Genomic DNA, 26,610 nt, shown 5'->3' on the forward strand with positions numbered 1-26,610 from the left:
TTGCAACTTTAAAGCCCAAGTGCTTGAATTTTTCAAGTACTGTCTTAATATAATGAGATTGTGACAATGCCAGGCCTTGAGGAGTCTTTTGGATCTTAATCCCCAGAATTAAATCTGCAATTCCCAAGTCCTTCATATCAAACTTGCTAGTTAGCATACGCTTAGTAGCATTTATGTTGGCAATGTTATTACTCATTATCAGCATATCATCCACATATAGGCAAACAATGACTATGTGATTTGGAACATTTTTAATGTACACACATTTATCACATTCATTTATCTTAAAACCATTTGACAACATTGTTTGGTCAAATTTCGCATGCCATTGTTTGGGTGCTTGTTTTAGTCCGTAAAGGGACTTAACAAGTCTACATACCTTATTTTCTTTACCTGGAACCACAAACCCTTCAGGTTGTTCCATGTAGATTTTTTCCTCCAAATCTCCATTTAAGAAGGCTGTCTTTACGTCCATTTGATGAATTTCAAGACCATAAACTGTAGCTAAAGCTACTAGCATTCGTATGGATGTAATTCTTGTCACTGGAGAATATGTATCAAAGTAGTCAAGACCTTCTCGTTGTCTATATCCTTTGACAACAAGTCTTGCCTTAAATTTATCAATAGTGCCATTATCTTTCATTTTTCTTTTAAAAATCCATTTAGAACCCAAAGGTTTATTTCCTGGAGGAAGATCAACCAATTTCCATATATGGTTGTTCAATATGGATTCTATTTCACTATTAACTTCCTCTTTCTAGAACAATGATTCCGAAGAAGCCATAACTTCTTTGAATGTTCGAGGCTCATTTTTCAATAAGAAAGTTACAAAATCTGGTCCAAACGAAGTAAATGTTCTTTGACGTTTACTACGTCTTGGATCCTCCTGATTAAATGTATTTTCTTTTGTTTCTTCCCGAGGTCGTTTAGATCCTTCACCAATCGACTTGCATTCCTTTTTATACATATATATATTTTCAAAGAACTCAGCATTATCTGATTGTATTACCGTATTATTATGAATATCAGGATTTTTTGATTTGTGAACCAGAAATCGATATGCTTTACTATTGGTCGCATATCCTATAAAAACACAATCAACTGTTTTCGGTCCTATTTTTACCCTTTTGAGTTTAGGAACTTGCACTTTTGCCAAACACTCCCACACTTTCAAATAATTCAGGTTGAGCTTCCTTCCTTTCCATTTTTCATATGGAATGGATTGTGTTTTGCTATGGGGTACTCGATTTGGTATTCGGTTAGCCGTAAGAACGGTTTCCCCCCACAAGTTCGGTGGCAAACCAGAACTTATCAATAATGCGATCATCATCTCCTATAATGAATGATTCTTTCTTTCCGCAATTCCATTGGATTGGGGCGTGTAAAGGGCTGGTGTTTGATGAATAATTCCAACCTCTATCACTTCTTATCATTTTGACTTTCTTGTTAAGTTGTGTTTCAACTTCATTTTTATATTGCCTGAATGCGTCTATTGCTTCATCTTTACTATTAAGTAAGTAAACATAGCAATATCGAGTACTGTCGTCAATAAAAGTTATGAAATACTTCTTTCCACCGCGAGATGGTATTGACTTCATATCACAAATATCTGTGTGAATTAAGTCTAAATGATTTGAATTCCTTTCAACCGACTTATAAAGATGTTTAACATACTTAGTTTCCACACATATTTGACATTTGATTTTTCGCATTCAAACTTAGGCAATACTTCCAAGTTAATCATTTTCCGCAAGGTTTATAATTGACATGACCCAAACGTACATGCCATAAATCATTTGACTCAAGTAAGTAAGAAAAAACTGAAGTTTTATTATTATTTTCGACAACTATTACATTCAGCTTGAAAAGGCCCTCATTAAGGTAACCTTTTCCTACAAACATTTCGTTCTTACTTATCACCACCTTGTCGGATACAAAAACGCACTTGAAACCATACTTTACAAGAAGTCCAGTAGAGACTAAGTTCTTCCTAATTTCGGGAACATGAAGGACGTTGTTCAAAGTCATGACCTTGCCAGAAGTCATCTTGAGAAATATCTTCCCATATCCTTCAATTTTTGCTGTAGCAACATTTCTCATAGAAAGCGTCTCTTCGGGTCCAGCAGAAGCATATGTAGAAAATGCTTCCCTCACAGCACAAACATGACGAGTGGATCCAGAATCAATCCACCACTCCTTAGGATTTCCTACCAGGTTGCATTCAGAAAGCATAACACACAAGTCATCAATATCTTCGTGCTTTTCAACCATGTTTGCTTAACCCTTCTTCTTGTCTTTCTTTGGAGCACGATACTTTACAGATATGTGTTCAGCTTTTCCACAGTTGTAGCAATTTCCATTGAACCGCTTCTTGTTTGGGTTATTTCTCGGCCCAGAAGCCTGCTTCCTCTTTCTCTTAATTTGAGAATTATCCTCAACAATATTTGCTCCCATTATTATTGAGTTTCCACGGGCTTTCTTTTCAGCTGCTTTATTGTCCTCTTCGATTCTCAACCGAACAATGAGATTTTTAAAGGACATCTCCTTTCGTTTGTGTTTCAAGTAGTTCTTGAAATCCTTCCACAAAGGAGGCAGCTTCTCAATAATTACTGTAACTTGGAATGCTTCATTGATGAAAGACCTTCAATGAAAATTCTGTTAGTAAAAATACTAAAAATTTTACTTTCAACATCAATATTCATTTTATATATACCTTCAGCAAGTAGATCATGAATAATCACTTGCAATTCCTGGACTTGGGTAATAACAGACTTGCTATCTACCATTTTGTAGTTCAAAAATTTTGCGGCAACGAATTTCTTCATCTTGGTATCTTCAGTTTTGTATTTTCTTTCAAGCGCAATCCACAGTCCTTTTGACGTCTCCACATTATTGTAGACATTATACAGATTATCCTCCAGTCCGCTAAGAATATAATTCTTGCACAAAAAGTCAGAATGCTTCCACGCCTCAATCACAAGAAAGCGTTCATTCTCTAGAGTTTCATCGGGCATATCAGGAACATCTTCCTTGATGAACTTCTGTAGACATAATGTAGTCGAGTAGAAGAACATCTTCTGCTGCCAGCGCTTGAAATCAATCACGAAAAATTTTCCGGGTTTTTCTGCCGGTGCCAACGCCGGTGTTCGGCTTGTCATTGCATTGGCAGTCACCATCAGAACAACTCAGTTTTCGTTGTCATTTACCATTTTTTTCTGTAAAAGAATGACACAAACAAACGTTTAATAAACGTTTAAACTTGGCAAAAAAAAATCACGTAGATTTTAATCTCCAACAAACCGCCACTAAGGCTTTAAAACTGGAGTAAAAAATCACGTAGATTTTAATTTGCAACAAAACGCCACGAAGGCTTAAATCTCCAAAACGGGAGTAGACAAAACCACAAAGGTTTTAGTCTCCAGAGCAGTAAGTATAACACAAATACAGAAATAAAAATTAAATTCCTTAAGCTTATTGGTTTTATCTTCTTACTTGCTTTATTTGTAAATAATAATTCTGGAGAAAAGAAAGTTAGCGTATAAATGTAAATATAAATGAAACAGTAATTAATTCGAGCCCACTGAATTCACAATATTTCCTTAAAGAATTTAATCCCCTCCTAGTACCCAAGGTTATGGATTATTTCCTCCCAGGATAGAACGAATTATACACTGGTGTAGCGGTACTTCAAACCCCAGTGTTTCAGCGAACACAAAGTTCGGTAGCAAATTACACTTACGGATTGCCTAATATCATCCGTTCCAGCAGCCAAAGTCGAGCGAGCGACGACGACGATGGCGCGATGCTTGCCTTCTTCTTAACTCTTTAAGAGCTACAAGAAGAGCAATTGTATATATACCCACCAAAAACCTTTTCCTCTTCCAATATGGGACAATATCTCATTGTCAAAAGAGGGAAACTTAAAATTTTTACTCAAAAATTTCATTTCCCCGCCATTTCCCATTCACCTTCTTTTTAAGATCTTTTTTTATCTTAAAAAGAAACTCAACAGCTTTGTCACCAATAAGCTTATCTTGCGTTGGTACGGAAATCAGATCCCAATAGCCGGAGATAAATGGACATATGAATATAATTGATAATATGTACGTAATAGTTTAAGCGTTTGAATGATCGACTGTTTAGCTTACTTTTTTTAATTTGTTTTAACCTTAAACCAATACATTATAATGAAGTTATATTCATAATTATATAGTCAGTTGAATCATGTATGACAATAACATACTACCTATCTCTTTCATCGTGCTAAATATCTCTTTCACCATGAGGCAAGAACTTTTGGAAGTTGTAAAATCTATATAATTTTATTTTGCATTAGATTAACTTTTGAGTTATACTATCATTATCTGCTGAAACTTTTTTTCGTTTTTGTTTTGACGGACATATATATGTCCAAGATCGTTATTCGATTTTTATCGTCGAATTTCTAATTGTGCATCTTCAAGTGTTTCGGCCGCGCCGATCCCCACAATCAGTACCTCACCATAGGCCAATGTGTAGACGTGATTTTGTAGTACACGAAAATATTCCAATTTGAAAAACTAAACTTTGTTGTTGAGTCATTTCAGACGTCAAGGCTGACGTGGAATTCTCATCTTCTCAAAAGTTCAATTTCCAAGATTTCTTTCCTAAGTTCCTAACTGAAATATTTTTCTTCTTTGCCATTTTGCATTTTATTAATCAAATCTTATCTCAAAAAAGCTAATGATAATGATAATGACAATAACAATAACAATAACAATAATAATAATAATAATATAATAATAATTCTCAGCTAAGCATAAAGGGAAAAAAGGAGTACTATATAATGAGGACATATTATTAGTTAATAATTGATAGACAAAGCAATAATTGGTTCTTATCATTTTATCCGAAAACTCTTGGAGATAGCTAAGGATGCAATCCTGTTATTGGCGAAAATGATGGTCTACCAGAAAATGCTGATGATACACGTCCATATCTAAAACTACTATGCAAAATCGATAAAGTTGAGGAGTATATTTACTTCTCAGTGGCAAGTTGACTTCCTAGGGTCAGAATTACGAAATTTTATCATTAACTGATACTGTAGTTTGGTTTTGGCGACAAAATTTTAATTACTGATGAAATTATTATCTCAATTTGATACCCAAAAATATACTTTGCTCAACTCAATTTGCTTTGTACTGTGACAATTCGGAGAGACAAATTGTTTTTCTCTTACTATACGACAACATACCCAGTATAATTTAACATGTGGGGTCGGAAAATAGTAGTGAATAGTGTATACGCAGACCTTACCACTACTTAGTGAAGGTAGAGAGATAGTTTTCAATAAACCGTCGACTCCAAAAGGTAGGGAGGAGAAGAAGAGGAGGAGGAAGGAGAAAAAGAATGAAGAAAAAGAAAGAAAGAGAGGGAGAAAAGAGTAAGTAGTACCAAATAGTAACATGAAAATAGAATAACTTCATCAATTGTCTATTAACCTACTACCTTAATCCTCGATCTCCATACCCTTCTATTTAAGGTCATGCCCTCAATAAGCTAAAGCCGCGTCATGTCATGCCTAATCAGCTCCCCAATATTTCGTAGGTCTGACTCCTCTCAATGTTTGATACTATGAGCTTATCAAACACTTTCTAACTATGCTTCAATAAGGGGTCGTTTGGTAGGGTGCATAAGAATAATGCTGAATATGGTGTATTAGTAATGCTGGTATTACTTATGCTTGCATTAGTTATGCTGATATATTTCTTATCCATTGTTTGGTTTGATGTATTAAAACATTACACAATTTCTTAAAAATTGCTTGTTTACAAAAATACCCTCAAAACCAGTCCATCACTCTAAAACTTTTTAAAAGAAACATATGTTGAGAAATATTTTTATACGAAAAAGTTTAAAAAAATTATTTGATTTGTCTACCTATATTGTAATATAGAACTAAATATTTATTTATAAAAAAGGAAATATGCTAAGTATTTATTTATTTACTAGAGATATAATTTTATTTCTCACTATTTGAATTATTTTAAACTTGCATTAATATAATAACTAGCATATTTTAATCAAGCATAAATTTTGAAGGACAATTTTATCTTTAACTAAGCTAATGCATGCATTAAAACCCATTGCATTGCTAATACCATGATTTTCTATGCATTAATTATGCATAGGATAATACCAAATAGGATGTATAACTAATGCTTGCATAACTAATGCATAAGTTCAAAATGTCTACCAAACAAGGTATTATCAATACACAAAGCTAATGCAAGGATTATTTTATCTAATGCATCCTGCCAAACGAGCCCTAAATGGGTAAAGAATTAACATTCATTTATCTACCATTCTTTTTGGATTGACAAATCGAGCATTAGAAACTCAACTTTTGCAACCATGTAACAACACGCCACAGAACTAAAGGCAATTGATTTAAATGCATATTTACAAATCCTTCCTTCGCTAAATTTCTGAAGTAGGGCAGGGAAAAATCAAATTATAATATTACACCCATATAGAGTTAGGGGCAACTCCCAAAACAAGAGTTATCCAACAAATTTCCATGCTTATGTAGTTTATAGCTTTTTGCCATATTTTCTCATTAGTCCCATAAGCTCACAAGGTTTTGTGACTGCCAAAATTACAACTTCCATTTCAAACTAATTCTTCAGCTTTAACTTGGCCATCTCAAAGTGGCTTAGCATGTCATTGTTTCATTGACATTTTATTTCCTCAAAGATTTGACCTTGAAGAAGTACCCGATCGATCCATCAGATCATATGATCTGACTGCAAATAAAAAACGGCGGATTAATAGGCAACACCATATAGAAATAGGAACACCAGCAACAACTTTAAAAGCAAATGCGAGAAGAGACTCAATACCAGCTTGTGATGCTACAACAAAAGCCTCTCCAGACTGATCCTCAGAATTAATCCTAAATACCAAAAAATGAAAATTATAATATAAATACCCAAGGCATAAAAGAAGTATTTTCTACGGGATCCCGAAACCACCAGCCACCCTGACCCAATTCACGTAGGCCCACCAACTTCTTGGCAAAATGCCTAATGTTAAAAACCACCGACATGTCAAGATCCAAATTCAAAATGGTTCCCGGTCACAGACCTACTAATACCAGTATAATCTGTAGAGGGAGGATAGATAAACATTTAGGCAAGAATATATTACGCGGAGTCATAGTATACACCTGTATACCCATCCATGCACATAGCCATGTCCCCGCTTCTGAAAACACCAATTTTTCAGCTTTAAAAATGAATAAATGTAAAGCATGGAATATGGAATTAAGGCAATGGTCATGCCCATATGCACCCTATACACATACCACTTCCACCCTTCTACCATACAATCCTTTCAGCTTTGCAAATGAATAAACACAAAAATAAAAAGAAAGAGAATAATGTAATGAATATAGCCATTTTGTTCAAAAGACGCATGCGCAAAAGCTTATCTTCAAATCAGTTTTAAGTCATGAAACCTGCAGGCTCAAGATTCTTTGAGACAAAACGCTATAAGCCCAATAGCTCCCTTATGTTCTACTCATCCAATACAAGGAGCCTAAGAAGCATCAGATAAGAATTTCAAATAACTGAACATCCATCACCTTGCTCTGTGGAAAAGATGGCCATGTTTACATCCTGCTAATTTCAAAAGTGTAACCGCTTAAAATATACTAACATGGGAAAGCAGTGCAATCACATACATCCATCAATAAGAGGTTCGGTTAGGATCTCTTGCAGACTTGTCAGATCAGTTCAAGCTGTCTAACCGAACTAGCATAACAATGATGCTATTCTAGAGTTCAAGCTCCCAAAAATAATAATAGTATTCTCTTTATCAAATAAATAAATATATCAAATAAATAAATAATATTTTCTCAAACTATGCAGCAAAAGCTGAAGATAAAGAAAAACTAACAGTGAACTGCTTCACTACTTATAACTATACCTTTTTTATGGTGTCAGCATCGTATTAGCACCAAGTCTAAGTGCACAAGGTGAAGCTGCAGAAACTGGTGTGCAACATCTAGAGGCATCCCATTCCATATCAAAGGCATATTCCAACCGTCTTCCAAGAGATTTTCCCGAAACTGATGATTTACACCCAGAAAATCTGTCCTTCAGGTTTGAGGTGTCTTCCCTGTCAGAAGCTCTTAGGAAATTATGTGTGGGAGTGGTGGTGCCTGTGCAACTAGAATGCGTCGCAGCTTCGGGAAATCTGGAATTCTTCTTTCTTATGATTGAAGGAGTTCCTGTGTAACTCATTGCGGAATTCCTTAAGACAGATTCTGGACTGCTACCATTAGCAGAGACTGTTAATTTAAGACTAGGAGGAGTAGAGCAAAATGGATGACCATTTTTTTCCGTGATAAGGTTGTCTCTACTAAGGTTTTCATCTGTTAAAGGAATCAGCATGTCCTTTAACTGTGGTGGTTCATAATACAAGGAGCCCTGCTGCTTGAGACCCAAAGAAGATTGTGTGTCATATGCTTTATTCTTCTTGTTACTTTGGGAACGAACCTCAGTAAAGCTAGCCAATGACAAACTCAAAAAATCATGGTCAGGATCGTTAACAGTGTCGTGCCTAGACCTCTTGGGAGATTCATACATGCTCCCAAAAGTAGTAGGATGAACAGCCTCAACTTGAGAAGTACTCCATCTTGTGTGGTGCAACTGATCCAAAGGAAAATCTGAAGAAGAGGCTGAGAGTGGATATGATATTTTAGTGCGACTTAAATTGGATTGACATGGTTTATCTGTCTCACCAATTGGAAGAACATCTGCCTTGCCAAATGGTATTCCACCAAGTGGCTTTATCAGATCCCTCACATTTTCTTCTGCTGATATACAGGCTCCAAATAAAGAAGTATCCTTATGCAAAGCATTTCCAGCAGAATAAGCATATCCAATTCTCAGATCAGTTGACAAAGCAACAGCAGCATTATCCAATCCTGTCTGCTCGCCTAAAAAGATTGTTTGTTCTGCATTTTGAGCTTGTAATGGATGCTTCTGGATCTCTAGTTTTTTCTTGTCACTAGAGAAATTAGGAGATTCCTCACTTTCGGTATCCAGCACTAACCCACTTGGCAAATTCAAGTTCGATCTTTTCTTAACTGAGGAATTCCAATGATTTTTAATTGCATTATCAGTCCTGCGAGAGGTCCAAATGGAAAATGGATCAGAAAGGAAATATGGTACTTCGGTGAATGAACCAAATAGCACGCATCAAGCTTAGAACAAGAAATTCAGTTTAGAGTAATTATCATATATTAAGAACTTGGCTTGTTAGAGAAAAAATGATGCATCTAGTACTCCAGGTAATTGCACAAAAGAATGTCGAACTTCCGGATGAAACAGGGTGCACATAGTGTCCTTAATGTATAGTTACATATCTTAGAATACCTAAACTACTCCCGCGAGGAGCTATCACACTATTACTACCTCTGTCCCCTTTGGTTGTCCTACCTTGCTTGCAGGGTCAACCTTTTCAAAACTAGATTGGACTCATATTAGTTAATCTTTTGGAAAATAAAACTTAACCTATTACTACAAGTTGCAAACTTTTTCCCATTTTGATTTGATAAAAAGAGATGCTAAAAGAGTTCTACTAATAGAATGTTTGAGCTTCAAGAAGTAAAATAAGAAACCATATTGGGAGAAAGGGATTCCCGAGTCCGGATGGAAGCGAAACTGGAGAATAAGATAGAGAGAAGCAAAAGTGAAGGGACCAAATATACCATGTTTACCTATGAGCCGAAAGGTTAAAAGCGCGGGCTCTCGTGGACCGAAAAAAAAACTGAACGGAGGGAAAATGTAAGACAAGTAGAATACTTCAGAGGTAAATTTGAACCTTTTCCTTAAAATTATCTACTTATGCCCCTTGAGAAAAGCTCCACCAGAGTTCAAAATTTTACTACCCTCTGTAAGCAATGTACTGATAAATCTTAAAAATAAAAATGGTTGGGTTTGATTTGGCATACGAGATATAGCACACTTGTAGTAATGATAGCATTTCAGCACCATGCACTCATTGGTATGACAGGGGGATACATTTTGCAAATTACTTGATCTAGGGTCTGGGAATGCCCAAAGATTCTCTACATCAAACACCCCGATACAGAATTGAAGAAATAGCTTTTCTAGCTTACCTTCCAGGCAGAAACCTCGCAATTTCTGCCCACTTGTTCCCATATATTTGGTGATAGTGGCATAGGACTGATTCTTCCTGTTCAGTCCAAGCATCTCTTTTTATGGTTGGGTCAAGATGGTTGTGCCACCTGTGACATCCAAGGATAATATCAACATAAGTTTGCATTGCAGATTGCAACAAGTATAATAAATTGCAATAATCAATCAATGTCATGTTTCTTTTTTCAATTAGAACAGAACATGGAGCAGCGGGTCTCCTTTAACTGCAAAATTCAACAAAGCATTCACCAGTATCACAGTGATCAAATATTTAGCTGCTCCCGGTTGTCATGCTTTTTCTTATTCACTTAAAAATATATAAAACTCTGCCTAATGCGCAAAAATAACAGGTTTGAATCCAGATAAAGGAGGGTTTTGCCTCAAACTATATTACGGATTTTTTATATAGCCAATACCGACTAGTATGGAATTGAGGCATAGTTGATTGATTGATTGACTGTTTTGGAAAGACACAACACAACAGCAAACAGGAAGTAAACAAGAAGTGCTTTCACAGGAAAGAAAATCCAATAGGGCTAAGTGAAAATAAGACAAAGATATGATACCTGCATGCCACAAGAGACAAATGAGTTCTCAAGGAAAGGAAAGAATTCTGTAAGTAGACTAACGACATACGTTCCAGGAAGCATTTTACAAGTAAAGATTTTATGAGCATGTAAATTAACCGGAGGTATAAAAACATAAAATTAACTGTTTCATAGCAGCAGATTTAGGCAGAATTGGAAACTGACCTTTCCCTACATTGCTTACCAATGCGACCAGGCAAAGACTTGGCAATAAAAGACCACTTCTTACAGCCATATTTCTCAACTAACTCAATAATCAGGTCATCCTCCTGAAAATTCCAAAAGGAAAAAAAACAACTGTCTTAATAATTATAGTCTTGACATATAGAAATTGAACTCCAAGCAAACCAACTGTTGTAAAATCGATTGGCACCTCCTTTGACCAAGGACCCTTTACAAGCTCAGGATTCAGAACTTTCTGCCAGCGATGCAAGCACTGCACATCAGTCCTTCCATTCATGCACTCAGCTATAGAACAAAAGACAACACAATACAATCACACAAAACATTCAGCAGACAAATTTTGTTCATGGATACAGCAGTATAAGTCACTCCATGACATAGCCAGATATTCAAAAGATGCTAAACGTTTCAATTGTACCAAAAAGGATTGAAAGAAAGGTAGATCATAGAGGCTTCCAAGAATTGTTTCCTTTCACCTACTGAGTAATGGTAGATAATGAACTGTATGTAATTTTCATAGTGCAGATAGTTCGTTAACTCAATAACCAGTGTCAACGTGTTCTGATGTTACTTTCATGGTAAAAGGAGATAACTTAAGAGGCAGCAAATGCCTGCAAACAGAAGTGCTAGCGTTCTAAGTTACTAAAAACCACTCGTACAGATATTTCCCCACGCAAGCCATTTCCCTATGCTTGCCCCAGATTACCGTATCCTGGGGCAGGACACTGGTCATAAAGCGACCAGGAGCAAAAGTAAAGGTCGTTGTGGTTAACCTAGCTGAAAAGTATAGAGCATGACAGAATAAATGGTGTCTTACCTATTTTTTTCCAGTTTCTCCCTTTGAACCTTTTCACCACGTCAGTCAACAGATTATCCTGTGAAAGGAATAAAGAAGTCTGAAATTTCTGGATCAAAAGAATGGAGCCTATGGAAATAGTAAAAAGAACAGGAATTTCTGACTAACAAAGTTTTATATTAATCCTTTCATTTGCTCAATACATCCTAAGCAACCACATGCCTCAAAGAAATAAAAAGGAAAAAGGACATGACAATTCGTATAGATAATTGTATAAGTACCTAACTATCATGGAGACACACTCACAAGGTTATAGAAATTCATCGTACAAGTACCTAACTATCATGGAGACACACTCACAAGGTTATAGAAATTCATCGTACAAGTACACGGGAAGCTTTGGTAGAGAAGTAATGCACTTAAATTTTTAATGTATAAAGAGACATTCATGAGATCCAGCGACTAGCCCATTACCTCTTCTTCTGTCCAGCCTGCCTGGGAAGAACGTTTAGTTGGACCTGAGCTCCTTCGATAACTAGAACTGAAATAGGATTTACAAAAATGAAGTGAAAACTAAATTACATCAATCAACCACCACTTCAATGTCCTTATTTGAGGCCCAACTTCATGATCGAAAGCAAATCAAAAGTTTTCAGCTTACCCAGGTTCGGAGGAGTATCTTGAAGTGCTAGCCTCGTAACTGCTATCAGAGAAAGATGAACAAGAAGCAAATCCACCAAAGTCCAGAGTCTGAGATTCCTCCTTAACTTGTATCATGATCTTGCAGCCAAAAGATATCCTCACACTGCAAAAAGAAAAATTACTATCAATACGAACAGTTATATATTAGTTACACATTCAACTTCCATAGGAACAATTTCCGAGTGCATATGAGAAAAACAGCAGCCATGCCCAATGCCAAGTAAGGGTTGGCAATAGGAATCTATCCATTTCATTCTATACACGTCTGTAGGCACACCTACATTGGGCCAAACAATTCAGTATAATGTTACACTATCTTTATACTAGCCGTCAACCAAAAGGACCCTCTTCTTTTATCTAGACTCGGGAGTGGCAAGAACTACTAATTACACACCAACAAAAAAAAAAAGAGAAACTTCTTTTTCAAACAGAATACGAATTTGTGTGCTCCTCAAGAACTAATCAATCAATCGACTCCGCCTTGATTCCAAAAAAATCCGCTACGTAAATCACTTGTATCCTCTCCAAATCAATTTATGCATAACATTTTCATCTAGTGGTCATACTAATCTTCTCCCTATAGTTCCAATTTCATTGATTAAAGGTCCTCTTGGACAACTAATAAAATCCACAAAAAAAGCATTTTTTCAATTTTAATTACAAAAACAAAATTCAAATCAACAAAGATCAAAACTTTGCACTAGCATTTTATCAGCAACGGAACATGATCAAAAAGTTTACAACAAAGAGAATTATCACCTTAAAAAACAGCAAGAATCAGAAAAAAATAAAAATAAAAAACAAACAGAAATGAATAAGATTTGGAGAAAAATGCAGAAAAACACTTAAATTGTTACGAAACCGTCAAATAAACAGGGGAGGGAGACAAGACAAAAACTATAGATACAGAAACATGTACCTAAAGGCAGAGAGAGAAGGATAAAGCGAAGTAGAATTGAATGAAACGGACCGTTTTCAGTGAATTAGGGTTTAAGATTTAGATTTTTAGAGAGAGAAAGAGTAGCGGGAAACTGAAGAGATTCCGAGGAGTGAGGGAATATGTAACTACTGGAGTACTAAGTAGTAGCAGTACAAATAATGGTTAAGTGGCGGATTTGTTGGGTTTGAATGTGAAAGTGTGTTTGAGAAGGAAGAGAATGAAGCGGTGAATTTTACACTAATTTAAATAATAAATTAAAATAAAAACATATAGTATATTTACGCTTAGATTTTTATTATTACCGATTTTCTCTTTTGCTTTAATTATCTTATTAATATGCTGTCATTACTATATTTTCTTTTTCCCCATAATGTTCCCTTTAATGTATTTCTTTTACTGTTTTGTGACCATGTTTTTTATGAGCATAGGGAATCGAAAACAATTTCTTTATTTTCATAAGATATGAGTAATATATATGTACACACTATCCTCCTTTTGTTGTTCAGTATAATATAACGATAAGAATAAATATAAAAATATATATTATATGTTCAGTTAATATAAATATATAACGCGAATAAGTAAAAGTAAGAGTTATCAAAGTGATGGTACGAGGATTTTTTTTTTTTTTTTGGCCCTTTATCCCTTTTGGATTGGCGTTACAAAACTTACATCGTAAGATTAAAAGATGGGCTAGTTGACCAGTACGTTAAAAACAGCATTGTTAACCCGTGTGCAAAATGGGAACTTTTACGTTACTCCCATCATTTTAACGTATATACATATATTAATTGAATGCGGAATTTAAGAAAAAAATTGGACTGTGTAATAATAGCAATGATATTTATGTAATTATGTCATTAAAAATAAATGAGACTTTTAAGCTAAATTATTTTTAAATATAAAATATAATTTTAAAAACTTAAACTAGTAAAAAAAAGTAATGTTACATAAATTAAAAGTAGCTGGAGTATAAATTTTTTGATCTTTTGTCTATTACTTTAGTCACAAAATTTTGGTTTAAAGTATTTGTCTCTTAGTAAACATAGAAGGAATTACATTTTTTTTTTCAATTTATTCTTATTATTCCAAGAATTACTCATTTAAGGCAGAGATAAGATAATTTAGTCAAATATTTTTTATGATTAGTATTATTAAATAGGTCATTTATTTTGTACCTATTCAAAATCTTAACAGACAGATTATAAGAATGATGGGAGAGAATAGTGTTTAGTGTTTACTATGAATACTCTTTTTTTTAATGCATACTATCGAATTCGTATAATTACCAGCACGTACATCACTTCCTTTTTATATGAAAGTCAAAACAAAGGAAAATTAATGTTTTTTTGTTTCTCACCCGATATCTGATATCCATATTGGGACTCGATTAAATTCGGATTCGCGCCGGGAAATCTCACATTGACGGTAAAGTGCTCCCTAACAAAGGCGACTCCATACCCAAAAAAAATTCATGTAATATGTTAATGGATGATAAGGTTGTCGTCTTTTTTTATCTTCGTTCTTTTAGGTAAGAACTTGAGTACTCGTCCAAGCAATAAACAGGGAAAAAATGTGAATAATTTAACACAAATCTAGAATTACTGATGGAGTTGCTATATTTCACTCATTGTCAACCTACATCAACACTATTTTAAATGTACTATTTTTGATCCACAATAAGTGACCAATTTGCTTTTTTATTTTGGTTCAAAAGTGTCCATTTATGTAATCAAGAAAAAATTCAATTTGTTTTTCAAAATTACTCTTATTTACGTATCCCTAAAAAATCATTTACTCCTCATTTGAGAAAAGAAGTAAGTACTATTATAACTATGGTGCAACATTTAATGAAGTGTAGTTTAGTCACACTAACTATTTTCATCTAAAATTTAGTATTTTCTTAATGGGTGTGCCAAAAACAAATTGGTCACTTATTGTAGACCGGAGTGAGTAGCATATTGATTGAGTTATTATATTTCACACTGTCGGTCAAACTAGCGTGACACTTTACTTTTTAGAATTTAAAACTACGATACCTTCAAGTTTCAAACGTACATCCATAAATTATACACGTAAAATTAAGAAAGAAAAAAAGTTATTTTTCAAACAGATATATACATAAGATTTCCGAAGAAACAAAGAGAGCTAATCATGCTATGTACAACACCAATAATAATTGACACGAGCTACACAATATATGAGGCTAGTTATAAAATAAATAAATATATCCACCAATGTGTACTACCACACAAGTACCATCTATATAAGCTCAATTGTTCCTTCTTTGTGAATTATTCTTTTACTTATCGATGTGTAATTAATTTTATTCAACTGATAAGAAAAATGAGTGTTACGATTAGAGTTGCATTGTAATTATTTAACTAGTAGCCATATTTATTAATTGTTAGAATTGGCCATGGCTATTATTGCAATTAGTTAGTTAGGATGTTAGTTGATGTCACAATATTAATTAGTGGTAGTTTTAGGCGGTTAGTAGAGCATTACAATTGTACAAATACAGTGTCCTGTATATAAACGAACTAACTTTTCTGATTTCTAACTAATGAGAAATATTTCTCCAATCTGAAATTCTCTCGAAACTTCTTCTTATCCTCTGAGCTCCATGTCTCTCAGCCATGGCAATTGAGCTTCAGCTCAATTTTTTCTCCATTAGCTCTCAATTTTGATATGGTATCAGAGCGTAGGAGTCATATACTGAGGTAATTCACAGTTTTTTACTTCATCTTCTCTTCAATTTTGGATCGAAGAGTCTAGGTTTTCTTCGAAATCGTTAACCGTTTGAAATTCTGTTCGAAACTGTAATTGTCACTGTGATCTCGTCTGATAGCAACAATTCTTAGTACTTTTAGCCTCTGGTTTTCTCGAAGTGTGGTTATCTGTCTCTATTGAATTTCCATTTCTCGCTTTCGATTCACGGTTAAATCAGCTGAGATCTGCGATCTAAGCAATGGCTGGAGACAAGGAAAATGTTGTAGAAAAGGACAGCTTAGATACCTCAAGTCCCCTATACATGCATCCATCAGAGAGTGCATGTTCAGTATTGGTACCTGTGGCTTTTGATGACACAAGATACAGATATTGGAGGAGAGGTGTACTTAGAGTCCTCTTAATGAAGAATAAGGTTGGTTTCATAACAGAAAAGTGTCAGAAACCAACAATTGGACATGTAACTTTTGATTAGTGGGAGCGATGTGATGATATGGTAACTTCATGGATTCTAAATTCCCTTTCAAAGGATTTAGCGGATAGTTTGCAATATGTGAATGATGCAAAGGAGTTGTGGCAAGAGTTAAGAGATAGGTATGATCAAACCAACAGAGCAAAACTCTACCAACTTCAGAAGGAAATTAATGATTTGAGTTAGGGAACTCTTGATATAACAGGCTATTATACAAAAATGAAGAAGTTATGAGAGGAGCTAAACACATTGAATGCAAACGCACAATGCAACAGCCAGTGCACCTACGGAGCTAAAGCTAATATGCACAAGGCTAAGCAAGACAGAAGACTGATACAGTTTTTGATGGGTTTAAATGAGGTGTATACTGTTGTAATAGGGAGCATATTGATGATGAACCTCCTTCCAAGCATTGCTCAAGCTTTTTCCATTCTCATACAAGAAGAGAAGCAAAGGGAAGTTAAACAACTAGTGATTGAGTCCACATCATTGAATTAATGGTCCAGGAAAAAACACTTTTAGGACAAACTACAACCAATACACAAATGCTACTGGGAACAATCGCTATGGAAGAGGTTATATGGGAAATAGACCTAGGCCATTCTGTGATTTCTGCAAAAGGCTAGGGCACACTAAGGATAAATGCTATAAACTACACAAATATCCTCAGAATTTGAAGTATAACAATGGCAACAGGGGAAGGAAATTAGCAACTAATGTGTTTGAAACAACAAGTGATGGAACAAACATGCCAGATGTAGGAGTAAATCTTCAGGAGCAAGGACGAACGATGCAACAATTGAGCAATGAGCAATATGGACAACTGTTGAGCATATTGGAGACATATAAGAATGGAAATAATGGAGACAACTCGGGAAACATAAACATGACTGGTGGTGCTGTTAACTTTGCAGGTATGACTGCTTGTACATCTTCTGTTGAGTCAAATAAACAGTTCTATGAAAGTTTCAAAGAAAATGTTAATTCCTGGATTCTTGACTCAAGAGCCACTAACCATATGACCTATAACAAAGTCTCATTAAGCAATATCAAAACTTTAGTTTATCCTTTCTTGGTCTCTTTGCCAAATGGATATAAAATAAAGGTGACAATAATTGGAGATGTCATTCTCAGTCCTCATTTCACTCTAAAAAGAGCTCTATATGTGCCTAGTTTCAAATTCAATCTAATTTCTGTTCACTCATTGACAGTCTAACTTGATTGCATCATCATATTCACTAGATTTTCATGTTTTCTTCTACAGGGCTTTTCATTGAGGAGGCCTCTGGAGATTGGTAAAGTTAAAGGCAGTCTCTATCTTCACTATTCAAGTTCAAGAAAGAACAATTCTTCTACTGTAAATAGAGTCTCCACCACATCACTCACACAGATCTCTGCACCTAGTGCACCCATCTCAGGTAGTCGCAGTATCAGTAATGTACACTGTCAATACCCTTGTAATTCAGCACCTAGTGCATCCATTTCTTCTCATGATTGTGATAATAAAAGTGTAAAAGTTTTCTTGAGTTCCAATAAAAGCTCTTCTAACAAAACAAACTCAATGTGTAATGCATATACCTCTAATGAAAGTCATGTGGATCTTTTGTGGCATAATAGGCTGGGCCATATGCCTTTTATCAAGATGAAGGATATTAATTTCATACCTATAACCTTTTTAAATAAACAACCTTTTCTATGTTCCATATGCCCTATGGCGAGACAAACTAGATCTCCTTTCCTATAGAAAACTACTTCCACAACCAAGACATTTGAAATATTACATGTGGACATGTAGGGTCCTTATCATGCACCAACTCATGACAATCATAAGTATTTTATTACCCTAGTTGATGACTATAGTAGATGTACCTAGACACATCTACTAACCAGCAAAAACAATGACATGCATGTTATAAAGGCCTTTTATGCAATGGTCCAAAACCAGTTCAATACCTCAATAAAGACCATCAGAACTGATAATGGTTTAGAATTTGTGAATACTGAAACAACTATGTTCTTCCAAGACAAGGGAATCACACACCAGAAAACTTGTCCATACACTCCACAACAGAATGTCATAGTCGAAAGAAAATAAAAATACTTTCTTGAAACTGCAAGAGCACTGTTATATCAGTCCAAATTGCCCATAAGGTGTTGGGGAGAGTGCATTCTAACTTCTACCTATTTGATCAATAGATTGTCATCTACATCCCTTAAAGGGAAATACCCTTTTGAAATTATATATAAAAGGAAACCAAGCTACTCACGTCTTAGGAGTTTCGGTTGTCTATGTTTCCCTACAAACCTGAAACCTCACAAAGATAAATTTGAGCCAAGATCAATACCCCATATTTTTGTAGGATACCCATTTGGATCAAAAGGATTAAAAGTTCTCAGCCTAACCACAAGGAAAATATATGTTTCAAGAGATGTGACCTTTCATGAAACAATTTTTCCCTTTGCATTGCCAAGAAAGCACACTGATCTGGCATCTAAATGTGAGCATCTATCTCTTCCTTTTCCTCATATAGAACCTAGCATGAGTCATGCTGACACTGTCAGTCCTAATACTAACAGTAATAGTGGTGATCCACATCAATAATTAATGTCACCTAAACTCTCATTTGGCAATGACACTAATGACAACATTTATGAACCTATATCACCATCTCAACCAGACTACCAAAGGTCCTCCAACTCAAATAGAACCTCCAACACATCACCCGAACCTTGTTTCCACTCCTAGAACCAGGAATAATCCCTTCTGAATGATTCACCAAACTCTGCACAATCTGAGCAGGCTATAACCCTAATTCATAATAGACCTCAAAGAACACTTAAACCTCCTAGTTATTTGAAGGATTACATATGCAATGCATCCACTCTTAATACTAATGGTGGGAAGCAGGTTGCAGATGATAGTCACCGTTCACCCTCCTTTTCTTTTCACACACATGTTCCTTATTTACATCCTATATCCCTTAATGCACTGAGTAATGATAGTCAGCATTTACTTGAAACTCGTTCTACTGACTGTGAACCTGAGTCATATGAAGAGGCAGCAACCATACTTGCTTGGCAATAGGCCATGAACCAGGAATTTGATGCACTTTACTCCAATCATACATGGGATCTTGTTCCATTACATGCAGGGAAGAAGGCAATATGTTGTAAGTGAGTACACAAAATTAAGTATAAAGCAGACGAGAGTGTTCAAAGATTTAAAGCTAGGCTGGTTGTTAAGGGCTATACTCAGCAGGAAGGAATAGATTATACTGAGACTTTCTCACCAGTTATAAAGAACTAGGAGATCTTTCAACTTGATGTAAATAATGTCTTTCTACAAGGAGTCCTGAATGAAAAAGTATATATGCAAGTTACACCAGGGCTATCAGTAGACAAATAAAATTTGGTGTGCAAGCTAAATAAGTCATTGTATGGGTTGAAGTAGGCAAGCAGGCAGTGGTATGCCAAGTTAACTGAGGCCCTATGTTCCAGGGGATATGTGCACTCCATGCTGGATTATTCTTTGTTTTATAAAAGAGTAGGTAATTCAGTGGGTTTTGTAGTAGTTCATGTGGATGAGGTTCTCTTGAGAGAGACAAATTTAGAAGAAATTAAGGCATTGAAAACTTTTCTACATGAGACTTTTAAGATAAAGGACATGGGGAGATTACATTACTTCCTAGGTTTGGAGATATTGTACAAACATGATGGAGTAATAATCACACAAAGAAAATTTACAAGGGATCTGATACAGGAGTTTGAATGTTCACACTGTACTCCAATGTCCTCTCCATTTGATCCTTCAACAAATTTAAAGGCAAATAAAGGGAACCTGCTCATAGATCCCACTCAATAAAGGAAATTAGTGGGGAAGCTGAATTTTTTTACCAACACACGACTTGATATTGCTTATAGTGTTCAACATCTCCGCCAATATATGTAGAATCCTCGAGATTCTCACCTCAAAGCTGTCATGCATGTGCTCAGGTACCTGAAAAGTGATCCTGGTATGAGGATTTTCTTATCAAATAATGTAGATTATAGATTGAGAGCATACTTACTAAATCCTTGACAGGCATTAAGCATTCTTAATTACTTTACAAGTTGGCAGTGAGTACCTCCCTTCCAACTTGGGGGGGGGTGCTTAAGATTAGAGTTGCATTGTAATTATTTAACTAGTAGCCACATTTGTTAATTGTTAGAATTGGCCATGGCTATTATTGCAATTAGATAGTTAGGATATTAGTTGATGTCAGGGTATTAATTAATGGTAGTTTTAGGCAGTTAGAGGAGGATGACAACTGTACAAATATAGTGTCTTGTATATAAACGAACTAACTTTTCTGATTTCTAGCTAATGAGAAATATTTCCCCAATATGAAATTCTCTCGAAGCTTCTGCTTCTCCTCTGAGCTTCAGCTCACGATTTTCTCCATTAGTTCTCAATTTTGACAAAGAGAAATTTTACAACTTTCAAGTGGAAGTCATAAAAAAGAAATCTATCTCTTCGCACATCAAATCAAGAGGAAAGGTTATTTTAAGGGTATGTTTGATATGAAGGAAAATATTTTCAAGAAAATTGTGATGATCCGATAGGTCATCTAGAGTTTAAGAACCTAATATTGTGTTTCGAAGCCTCAAATACCTCATTCTAGCTTTTCCCGATTTGCGTGCGCACTCCAGGTATTTTTCGAAAAGTTTTTATGTTAAAAATTGATAAAATATGAAATTTTACCTTAAAAATCTATTTGAGTTGACTTCGGTCAATGTTTTAAGCAAACAGACCCGGATTCATATTTTGACATTTCCGATGGGTCTGTATCGTAATTTGGGACTTGGGCATATACCCGAAATTGAATTCGGAGGTCCTTAGCTGTAGTTATCGTGTTTTGTTGAAATATTGAAGTTTGAAGGCTTAATGAATCTAAAAGTTTGACCAGTGCTTGACTTTATTGATATCGGGTCTATATTTTGGTTCTAGAACCCGGTATAGGACCATTACTATATTTATGACTTGCCTGTCGAATATGGTAAGAAATGGAGTTAGTTTGACGTTATTTGGACGTCCGGTTAAATAGAAGTTCATGAGTTTTTTTGAAAGTTTCATTTATTTTGGTATCCAATTCGTAGTTCTAGGTGCTATTTTGGCGATTTGAACGCGCGAGCAAGTTCGTATGATGTTTTTGGACTTGTGTGCATGTTTGGTTTAGAGCCTCGAGGGCTCAAGTGAGTTTCGGATAGGCTACTGAGTGAGTTTTGGACTTAGGAAAATAGCTTGTGTATCTGGTTCTAGTGCTGGTCTTTGATCTCGCAATTGCGAGGTTAGTGTTCGCAATTGCGAACATTCCAAAATCCTGTCAGGTTCGCATTTGCGGGGAGACCAAAGTTTGCATTTGCGAACACTTCATCATAAATGCGATGAAAGCAGATGTATGAAGACTTCGCAATTGCGAGGTATTTTTCGCATTTGTGGGGGGTTCGCAATTGCGAAACCCTGGTCACAATTGCGACATCTGCAACTAAACAAATATGATTTAGACGGGATTTTCTCTCATTCTTCAAATTTTCAAAACAAGAAAACCCTAGAGGCGATTTTTCCAAGAGTCTTTCTTACCCAATCCATTGGTAAGTGACCCCAGCCTATTTTCTTTCATTCTTTCATTACTTTTCATAAGATTTCAACCTAAAATATAGTATTTTCATGGTGAAAATTAGGAGTTTGGGTATAATTAGGAATTTTTGTAAAATTAGGATCTATACCTCAAATTGAGGTCAGATATCAAAATAAATTACATACCCGGGCTCGGGAATAAATGGGTAATTGGGTTTTGGTCTGAATTTTGAGTTTGGACCAAGCGGGCCTGGGAGTTCATGTTTGTTGACTTTTTCAATAATGACCTAAATTGAATCTTTTGCAATCGTGAGTAGTTTGTAAGGCTTATTTTGAACTGTTTGGTTGGTCATTTTCTAGATTTTGTTGGTGTAAGCACGTGAGTTTTGCTTTACGAGCAATCGCTCCAAAAGAAAATAAAAATAGTAACAAAGGGTTTCGCTGTACAATTGTTCGAGTTTTCGTGACATGTGTTGTTAGTCATTTGTGGATCTGTCCATTTTTGCATTTGATCATTAACAAACAAAAATACAAAAATGTATGTTAGGATGATTAAACCATAATTCGGTCAGTAAAAGAAAATTCAAAAAATATATATATGTGTGCATCGTCCGTTCTAGGCTTTTAGTTAACTTACTTAAATAATTTTTGTGATAATTGTGTTAAAATGTTACATTGTTGTTTAGTTTTAATTTCGTTATTTTATTATTTATTATTTTTATTTTTGTTTTAAAAGAAAAAATGAAATTAGAAAACAAAGAGTGAAGGAAATCGATTTGGGCCAAAAGAAGTGAAACAAAAACAGGCCCAAAACCAGCATTCAAATCCGGTCCAAGTCCAGGCCTGCCCAGACACCTCCTGAAACGACACCGTTTCAGGCCAATCCATCTCAGCCGTTCCAATCAATCCAATCCAACGGTCCAGGATCACTATCAGTAACCCGTTTCAAAACCCGACCCAATAACCAATCCGACCCAACCCCTCACTTGAACCAAACGACCCCGTTTAACTACCGAACGACCCCGTCTCATTTCTCACCCTCAGATCCAAGCCGTTGAGATCGTATGATCTAACGGCTCAGATCCAATCCCTTCCCCATATATAAACTCCACCCTTCACCCCACGCCCCCTATCCGAACCCCACCCCTCACTCGTCTCCTTCCCCAAGCTGAAACCCCAAACCCTAGCAAGCCGCCCTGGTTTCCCTTCCACCAAAACCCGGCGGCATGAACGCCGGTGGCCACCTCCCGAACACCCTAAGACCCCCTCACTCCCCTGAACACGAATCCACTAACCACGAACCTCGAATCATCTCCTATCGTCTCGAATCTGGATTTGAAGATTCGAGACAAAACTCGATCTACACCAAACCTCACCATCTTTGTATCAGACACTCCCCTGACCTTCCTCGTGACCAAACCAAGCTTGGTTTGGTCCGAATCTACCCACAACTCCCTAAAAATCAGATCTGGAAATCCAGACCTTAGAACACATGCACCTGGGGAATCCGGCCGGTCTGGACAAGGGTTTGAGGTCTAATAGACCTTAATCAAGGTGTTCTCATGTGAGAACACCCTGATTAAAGTTTGTTCGGCCTCAAGAGTTCGAAGTTGAGTCTGATTTGGGTCCGTTTTGATTTCAAACTCTTTCAGTAAGTTTTCCTTTCTTTTGTTTTAGTTCTAACTAAGTTGTCAGCATGTTCCGTTGTGTTTGTTTGTTATGTTGTTATTTTTCATTCGGATCTCTTCCATCTCTGTTAAAGGCCTTTTATTTGGTCGATTGTCTTTCTGTTTGTGTTCTAAATGCACTCTGTGATGAACATGATCGTCAGTTAGATTAGTCGTCAAATGAATTAATTCATATAGGCCCAGTAATTTAACAAAAATTGTCTGATACCCTTTAGGTCCCTGAACGTATTGTTTATATGAGCGACTGGTTATTACCTGTTATAATTAGTATAGTCGACTCGATAAATGTCGTCGATTAGCTCTCTATAACTGATGGATCAAATAAGCTAATAATTTCAGGTGACTAATTGAACCTTGCCACTGACTGAATTGCCCCAGCATTGTTTTGTTTGCACTGTAAAACTGACTGAAAAGGTTCAGCCCAGGCAGTCTTGAGTTCGAACTTTCATCAGTTCAAAAAAATGCCCTGATGCTGCAATAGGCAGGGGCAGTAATAATCAAGGTTGACAGGGGTAGTCTGGGGTGTGAAAAGAACAAAAATGATTAGTTTAAATGAGCTGACAAGTAGGGTACTAATTTGGGATTAAACTAATACCAATGGGGAACAAGACACAAGAGTATGGGGTTTAAAATGAATAATAAAATGATGCCCATAACTCTTGATTAAACAAAAACCAAGCGTGGGGAACCAATGGCTGACATCAAGAGATGCTCAAGCATGGGTTTAACAGAGTATGGGCAGGCTGCAAGTTGCAGCATGAGTGCAGCTTAACTGCACTGGTCATTTGGCTTATAAAGAGGCCATTCGAGAACTTAAACAAGGCTAGAGTTTTGAGTCTTAGGCTAGACTTTTAGTCTTCAAAAAAAAAAAGAAAAACAAAGTGGAATTTTTAGTCTTAAGGCTGGAGTTTTAATCTGAAGAGAGGTCGAGTTAGTCCAAAGAAAAACTGAAAAACATAAGGTAGGTTCCAGTAAACATTGCAACAAAACACTGTCTGAAAAATGCATAAGAGTGCATTTTGGTCAAGCTGTCTTGGCCAAGTTCTGTTGCTTGCATTGACTGAGATGTTTATGGTTGTTGAACTGTGGGTGTTGCTGCATTGGACACTCTGTTAGTGCTGTGGTTTCTCTACTTTTTCCTGGGATTACTCGACTATCTGTTAGTTCTTGTATTCTGGGAGGCATTGTTGGTTGTCTGTGGCTGTGGAAAACACTTGGTTTGGTTGGTTGTTGCTGTGTTGTTGCTGTGTGTCTGCTACTGCTGTATTCGTTGCATACTACTCAACTGATCACTCTCTTTCTTCCTTTCCTTTCTATACCAGGTACACACCCAATACACTGTCAGATGTAGCTGGAAATTTGAGCATGAATGTAAATGAAAGACCTGAAGAATTTTGTTTATATACGTAGTTTGCCCCTTTAAATATCATGTAATGTAGGAAATTTTATGCTTGTTTTGGATGCTGGAGATAGCCTTCAGGCCTGATAACTGTCAATGAATGGTAGTTGAATGTTAGATTGTGTATATAGGATGGTGATAAGAGTATGCCTAAGGCAACAGGTTGTATCTCAGATTTAGTGCAATAGTGTAGTATAAGCATGTAATGTATGCCAAGCATGAAATTCGTACACTAAATAAGTTCTTTCCTTTCCAATAAATTGCTATATATAACTCTTAAAACCATGTTTTAAGATCAGGAACACAAATTCAGGGCCTCAACCTCACAAAGGTCGAGTTCAGGCCAAAACAGGCCAAGCCGGCCTGCTTCGAACAAGCAGTGGCCCAGGTCTGGCCAATCACGCTTGGGCTGGATTTGGGCCCGATATTATTTGTTCGGACAGCCTCGTTTCTGATTTAGGCATTTCTGAATGTTGTTACAAACAACTTGCAAGCATGTAATTAATTAGGACTATCTACTGTTTTTCAATTGATAAGGACAAACGCGATAAGAAACGTAATTGCTATAGGATATCCTTTTAAAATAAGAACGAGATGAGCCTCGATGAAAATAAACAAAACGTGCAAATGCGGGGCCCTTGTTTAAATGTATATTATCGAAGCATTTAGGTTCCAGGACGGGTTGTTTAGCAAATCTCACAACCCTCCTAAAATAACAATACGATAGACTCTTTAGGACGCGCCTTAATAAACCTTACCTTCTTAAACTCGGGTGCGCATTTATGCGACCCAAATCCAATTCTCAACGGAGTCGAAATGTGTTTCTAATCACGGGTACATTGACTGTGACGTGGTTCGAGATGCATGTCCATGACGTTGCAAATTCATTAAAAATAAAGAACGAGATGAGCCTCGCCGAATAAAAATACAAATTGCGGGGCCCTCAGTAAATATTTGCTTTAAAAAATTATTTGGACTTCGGGGTGGACCGTTTAGTAAAATCCCACGGTCTTACCCAAAATAAATACGCTAGTCGCTTTAGGCGCGTCTTTAATAATTTAATTTCCTTAAACTCGGGTGCGCATTGATGTGACCCAAATCCAAATCTCAACGGAGTCAAAGTGTGTCGACGACCACGGGTACATTGATTGTAACGCGGTTCGAGATACATTTTCACAACGTTGCAATTCCTGATAAAAACAGTAAAATGATAAAAGCGGTTAAAAGTTAAATTTTGCACATAAGTTCACACTTGTATAAAATCAGATAATTAAGCCGAATATGA

The 26,610-nt window shown here is 36.0% G+C and overlaps 2 protein-coding genes across 3 annotated transcripts; both read right to left on the minus strand.

The window, feature by feature from the left end:
* Positions 1–2,277: 2,277 nt before the first annotated feature.
* Positions 2,278–3,158, minus strand: LOC138876317 (uncharacterized). The gene is made up of 2 exons (XM_070155230.1): positions 2,773–3,158; positions 2,278–2,641 (listed from the first exon to the last, which is right to left on the minus strand). The coding sequence occupies exons 1-2, from the start codon at positions 3,156–3,158 to the stop codon at positions 2,278–2,280; spliced, it is 750 nt and encodes a 249-aa protein (XP_070011331.1).
* A 3,213-nt stretch (positions 3,159–6,371) lies between these two features.
* On the minus strand, positions 6,372–13,634 carry LOC104213977 (transcription factor MYB3R-2-like). 2 transcript variants are annotated; one of them, XM_009763562.2, is made up of 10 exons: positions 13,450–13,634; positions 12,439–12,582; positions 12,252–12,318; positions 11,799–11,856; positions 11,172–11,266; positions 10,964–11,067; positions 10,172–10,300; positions 7,972–9,174; positions 6,885–6,937; positions 6,372–6,788 (listed from the first exon to the last, which is right to left on the minus strand). In XM_009763562.2, exons 2-8 carry the CDS (start codon positions 12,552–12,554, stop codon positions 7,977–7,979), a joined length of 1,767 nt encoding a protein of 588 aa, XP_009761864.1. In that variant the 5' UTR covers positions 12,555–12,582; positions 13,450–13,634; the 3' UTR covers positions 6,372–6,788; positions 6,885–6,937; positions 7,972–7,976. The 2 variants fall into 2 exon arrangements, with proteins under 2 accessions (XP_009761864.1, XP_009761862.1); XM_009763560.2 differs by having other exon boundaries at positions 13,399–13,634.
* Positions 13,635–26,610: the final 12,976 nt, after the last annotated feature.

The sequence above is a fragment of the Nicotiana sylvestris genome, chromosome 8 (genome assembly GCF_000393655.2).
Source record: "Nicotiana sylvestris chromosome 8, ASM39365v2, whole genome shotgun sequence".
Taxonomy (NCBI): Eukaryota; Viridiplantae; Streptophyta; class Magnoliopsida; order Solanales; family Solanaceae; genus Nicotiana; species Nicotiana sylvestris.